Here is a 6,000-nt window from a genome sequence, read left to right on the forward strand (position 1 = left end):
TTACAACATGAACAATGTCTACACTGTATTTCTGATCTATTTTATTTTAATAGACAAAAAAAAGTGTTTTTCTTTCAAAAACAAGGACATTTCTAAGTGATATACACACACACACACACACACACACACACCAGTCGCGGCCGGTGGTAAAAGACCAAGTCCATATTATGGCAAAAACAGCTCAAATAAGCAAAGAGAAACGACAGTCCATCATTACTTTAAGACATGAAGGTCAGTCAATCCGGAACATTTCAAGAACTTTGAAAGTTTCTTCAAGTGCGGTCACGAAAACCATCAAGCACTATGATGAAACTGGCTCTCATGAGGACCGCCACAGGAAAGGAAGACCCAGAGTTACCTCTGCTGCAGAGGATAAGTTCATTAGAGTTAGCCTCAGAAATTGCAGGCCAAATAAATGTTTCACTGAGTATAAGTAACAGACACATCTCAACATCAACTGTTCAGAGGAGACTGCGTGAATCAGGCCTTCATGGTCGAAATGCTGCAAAGAAAGCACTACTAAAGGACACCAATAAGAAGAGACTTGTTTGGGACAAGAAACAAGAGTCCTTTGGTCTGGAGTCCAGTTTTGGTTCCAACCAGAATAGGTGAACGGATGATCTCTGCATGTGTGGTTCCCACCGTGAAGCATGGAGGAGGAGGTGTGATGGTGCTTTTCTGGTGACACTGTCAGTGATTTATTTAGAATTCAAGGCACACTTAACCAGCATGGTTATCAGAGCATTCTGCAGCAATACACCATCCCATCTGGTTTGCACTTAAAGGGACTATCATGTTTTTTCAACAGGACAATGACCCAACACACCTCCAGGCTGTGTAAGGGCTATTTGACCAAGAAGGAGAGTGATGGAGTGCTGCATCAGATGACCTGGCCTCCACAATAACCCAACCTCAACCCAATTGAGATGGTTTGGGATGAGTTGGACCGCAGAGTGAAGGAAAAGCAACCAAAAAGGGCTCAGCACATGTGGGAACTCCTTCAAGAGTGTTGGGAAAGAATTCCAGGTGAAGCTGGTTGAGAGAATGCCAAGAGTGTGCAAAGCTGTCATCAAGGCAAAGGGTGGCTACTTTGAAGAATCTCACATATAAAATATATTTTGATTTGTTTAACACTTTTTTGGTTACTACCTGATTCCATATGCATTATTTCATAGTGTTGATGTCTTCACTATTATTCTACAATGTAGAAAATAGTAAAAATAAAGAAAAACCCTTGAATGAGTAGGTGTGTCCAAACGTTTGACTGGTACTGTACATACACACACACAAACAAAAAATGTTTTAAAAAATGCTTAGGCGGCCCGGCTAAGGATTTCAACGGCAGAAAAATCCATGATGTTGTAAGGAAACACCACACACGTGGACAACCGTCCGCCTAGGGTTTGAGGTCATAGTGCCATTAACATCCCATCGAGCCCTGAAATCCCTCAAATACACAACCGGCTGTCATACAGACACGCTTATTCTGACTTGACAATTACTGAACCACCAGTATACTTCTCAGCAATTGTGGTAGAATTGTGAGGAATAAACTCCCTGAATTAAAACATTCTGTTGACCTGCCTATATCACAAATACTGTTTCAAATACAGCACTGTCATGATCTCAATTAAGCTTTATAGTGCATAACATTTTGTTGTTTCCAGCTGCTGCTGGAGGAATAAAGCTGTGGGGTATATGCTTACAAAAAGTTGAAATATTACAGATAAGGAACATTCATCTGTTCAATGAATAGGCATATCTAATTAATGACAACTATTAAGTCTGAATGTCGGGCAATTACTGGTAAATCTTGGATCTGTCTCTGAAGCAAGTGTTTGCTTTCTCTTACAGCTCTAAATTGCACGTGTAATGTGACCAACAGTCGGTGTGACGAGAATGCGGTGTGCAGGTGAGGTGAAACACGATGCTGAACGACATCTGAACAGTGATATGTATCTTACTAAAGCATGTTTCTAAAAATAGATATTTGAATATGTTGACAGGGTAAAAGATGGTACACTGGTAGTGATGACTCCATCGTATTTCAGATATGAATATGCTAACTATGTCAAGCATACAGTATATGACAATACCCTGCTGTAGACAGCTTGGCTGTCGAGACGTTGTTATTCAATTATTGCATCCGAGTTCCTAGAGAGTACGGTTCTCTTTTTCTTTTTCGAGCATATATGACAAACCTATAAAGCCATCGTTCAGGCCCACAATTTTCTGGTGTCATGCCTATGTCCTTATCACTCCCTAGAGAAGGTCACACTCAAAATATATGAGTGTTTCTACAAAATAACAGATAAAGTACCGTACAGAGCGGGGCATTGCAGAAGTTATTTTGTTAAGTATGGGCGCCCTCCTGTGTCCATCGTGGAGCGGCTCCGCATTATTTGATAATGCCACTGTATATAAGAGAATATCTCCCTTATCATGAGGCTGTGTCGGCTACAGAGTTGAGACCTGATCTAATTGGCTGCGCTGTATTCCAGCTGTGACCCGGGTTGGGAGGGGCAGCAGTGCGGCGTCTGTGTTAGAATGCCAGGCTGTGTCCATGGATCATGTCACCAACCCTGGCAATGCACATGCGAGCCGGGATGGACGGGACGCTTCTGCGACAAAGGTGACAGAAAACATTTGTATGTATCCGACAATCATAATCTTATTTGTTGAGTGAGTGGTAGCGCAGTACTTATTCACCACTTCTCTCCTCTGCTTCAGATATCCATGTGTGTACAAATGAGGCACCTTGCCAGAACGGCGCCACTTGTTACACGAACATTTCAGGCGAATACTCCTGCCTCTGCCCCAGTGGATTTTACGGGAGGAACTGTGAGCACAAGACAGGACCCTGTCATAAGATCGGCAGGTGAGTTCTATGGAACAATTTTCTCTCTGGCCTACTGCTTCTGTCTTAATCAAAACAAATCACTGTGAACTAAAAGGTCAAACCCAACCAGTGGCTCAACATACACGTTTATAGGAATGAGTGGACATTTCAGACTATCACACGGGAAACTAGCTGCACTGTGTGTGTGAATTTCGATAATCAGTATTTCTCTCAGAGCCTGTTCGATGAGTGTGTTTCAGTGTGTGTGTTAGTGTGTGTGTGTGTGTGTGTGTGTGTGTTTTGACTGTGGCATCCCAGCCGGCCCCCTGATGGCAGTCAAACACATGCAGACTGGCACTGGCCGTGTAGCAGCCTGTTCAATTTGTATCCACTGGAGAGCAATCATGTGAGTTAATGGGCTCATTGTCGGCCAAGTGAGTGGCCTCTAGTACTAACAAACACATTGTAGCAAGTTATCTACACTACAGCCTCCATGGAGTCCCCAAATCACTGGCTAAGCGGTTACCAGGGAAACCATGCAGGCCAAAGCGCAGACTCTGGGGTAGATTTGTCTTAACGTGCCAAATCAATGCCTGATTGAATGTAAACAGTGATTCTCACAGAGCAAGCTCCACACATTTACTTACAAATCAGTTGGAGGCCCAGGTCCATATGAAAAGGCTTGGGTTGAGGAATCAATTCAGCATTGAAAATCTATTCAGTTATTCAGAACATTCCCTCTTGGTTTTTAGTGCTTCTGTTTTTATTTTTCAGGTCTCCATGTAAGAATAGAGGGCAGTGTGAGGACAGTAGTGGCTATGCACCGGAACTCTCCTGCCGCTGCCTGGCAGGCTTCAGCGGGCCGCGTTGCGAGACCAACATGGACGACTGCCTGATGCGTCCCTGTGCCAACGGTGCCACCTGCCTGGATGGCATCAACCGCTTCTCCTGCCTCTGTCCAGAGGGCTTCACGGGCCGGTTCTGCACCATCAACCTGGATGACTGTGCCAGTCAGCCCTGCCTCAACGGAGGGCGCTGCCTGGACCGCGCAAGCACCTTCCACTGCCTCTGCAAAGCTGGGTTCACTGGCAGGACCTGCGAAGTTCCCCTACGGAGCCCAGAGAGCCAAGCACCCATCAGGAGCTCCCATGGCTGGGCTGGGGGAGGAGAGGGCTGGGGCAGGGTGACTCAGGCCAGGCCAGACCAGATCACAACAGGGGGGAACCATTCTCAGGGCAGCAGTAACAGTAATAGTGGAGACAGGCTGCTGAAGATCTCTGTGAAGGAGGTGGTGACCCAGTGGGGGTCGTCTGGCCTGTCGGAGGTGCAGCTCATCACCTTGCTGGTGCTGGGGGGCATGACACTGGGCGTGGTGGCGCTCACAGCTAGCCTGGTGCTGAGGGGGCATTGGCAGGACCGCTGTGCCAGCTGCCAGTGCGGTCCCACCCCCCGCCTGCACCCACTAAGACACAGAGACCGCCAGCCGACCCCGCAGAGCCACCTAGTCACAGTGGAGCAGGAGTGTAAGATCAGCTTCCTGCACACGCCCACGGCCCCCGAACTGGAGAAGAAGAAACTGAACACTGAGGTGATTTAGGCTAGATATACCATCTCCACAGCCCTGAACACAGGACAGGAGCAGAGAACAGACTGCTTTCAGCAGAGGGAAAGCCATGCTCTAAATCCCAGCCCTGCCTCCATGACTGATTGTCTTCAGTACTGACAGTCAAAATACAGACAACATACCAATCTAGGAATCGATACCTAGAAAGACGCAGGACCAAGAAGAGACCAGTGGGTATGTTCAAGGAGAAATGCTAGGAGAACGTGTTTGACACTCCTAACAAAAAGAGCATGGTCCTAATATGACGGATTATTGCTTGACCACAGGGGTAAGAGGTGCATAACGATAAAGTATACTCAAGTTTTTTGGTGACATTTGTCACGGACAATTCATGTGTAATTTGTCCATTCTCCAAATCTGCTGTTGCGGTTACTTGGCATGAACTGCATGTAAGATAGGCGTACTGACAAGACAGCTTTGGAATGTTAGCCGAGACAATGCCCTTGCCATGTCAACCAAATTGGTGTACCGGTATTTGTCAATGCTGTTGTAGTCACAATATTTGGCCAAAATGTTAGACTTGAATGCAGATGTGCAATCCGCCCATATATTTCCAAATGGGCTCAGACATCACAGCCTCTGAACAAATTCCCTGCTTACAGCTCCGCAGCGTGCAGAATTCAGACAGAAAGAAATATTACCTGAGTTCATGTCATGTTTCAACATTGTACTTTTTATATGATTGGCTAAAGAACTGCAGCATATACTTTGTTAAATTATAATTGTATTATTTTGTAAAAAGTAATGTCTATTATGTCAACATTGAAACCTAATTGTAATCTGCTATTGCTGTATGATGGTTACAGATGTAGGATCTTAATTTGAGCCAGTTTGCTACAGTAGGAAAATAATCCTGCAGCATCAAGAAATGTGAATTATTATGTGGATTATAATTAATGGACATTTTTGTAAGGGAAAATCAACTCTGAAATTACTAAATGGAAATTAAACTTCTGACGCCTATTTAAACTTCAAATACACACGTTTTACATATCCTGCGTTGCAGCAAAGTTCCCCAAAAACAGGGTAATCAAATTCCCTTCCATTTCCTAAATTAAGATCCTAAATCTGTAATAGCGAATAAGAATATGGATTTGCGCAACTGTATTTTGAAGTTGTAAATGTAATTTATTGTCTGCAATTTATTTGTGGAATGTGTACGTGTTCTTTTTTGCAATGAGTCTTATTTTTTATACTGAATTGTGTGCAATAAAGTTGTGAACTATTTCCTGTACAGTGCTGGTATAACTGCCCAAATGCTTCCACTTCAGTGTAGATATGATACAGACAACAGGTAACAGTTACAGAAGATCTAAGAACACGTACCTGTCTTTATCCCTAAATTACATGACCACTGCGTGACAGCTCAATTCAATCAAGCAATTGAAAACCACAAATGTATTGTCCATTTACCTTTGACACAAAACAGGTTTCCATCCAACCCTTTTATGGGAGTAAAGTACATGTAGGATAAAAAAAAATGTCACGACAGGCCTGATGGAAACAGCTCATTTTGTCGGTAAACTTTCCAAATGTC

The 6,000-nt window shown here is 44.2% G+C and overlaps 1 protein-coding gene across 3 annotated transcripts in view; it reads left to right on the forward strand.

Moving 5' to 3' along the window:
- LOC106605853 (protein delta homolog 2) overlaps positions 1–5,697 on the forward strand; it is a 28,453-nt gene extending 22,756 nt beyond the window's left edge. For all 3 annotated transcript variants that reach the window (XM_014201840.3, XM_014201832.3, XM_014201854.3), the window contains exons 3-6: positions 1,855–1,912; positions 2,502–2,632; positions 2,731–2,878; positions 3,614–5,697. In XM_014201840.3, coding sequence (XP_014057315.1) covers positions 1,855–1,912; positions 2,502–2,632; positions 2,731–2,878; positions 3,614–4,436 — 1,160 coding nt within the window. In that variant the 3' untranslated portion in view covers positions 4,437–5,697. The remainder of the gene's footprint in view (positions 1–1,854; positions 1,913–2,501; positions 2,633–2,730; positions 2,879–3,613) is intronic.
- The last annotated feature ends 303 nt before the right edge of the window (positions 5,698–6,000 follow it).

This window comes from Salmo salar, chromosome 01 (genome assembly GCF_965601325.2).
Source record: "Salmo salar chromosome 01, fSalSal1, whole genome shotgun sequence".
Taxonomy (NCBI): Eukaryota; Metazoa; Chordata; class Actinopteri; order Salmoniformes; family Salmonidae; genus Salmo; species Salmo salar.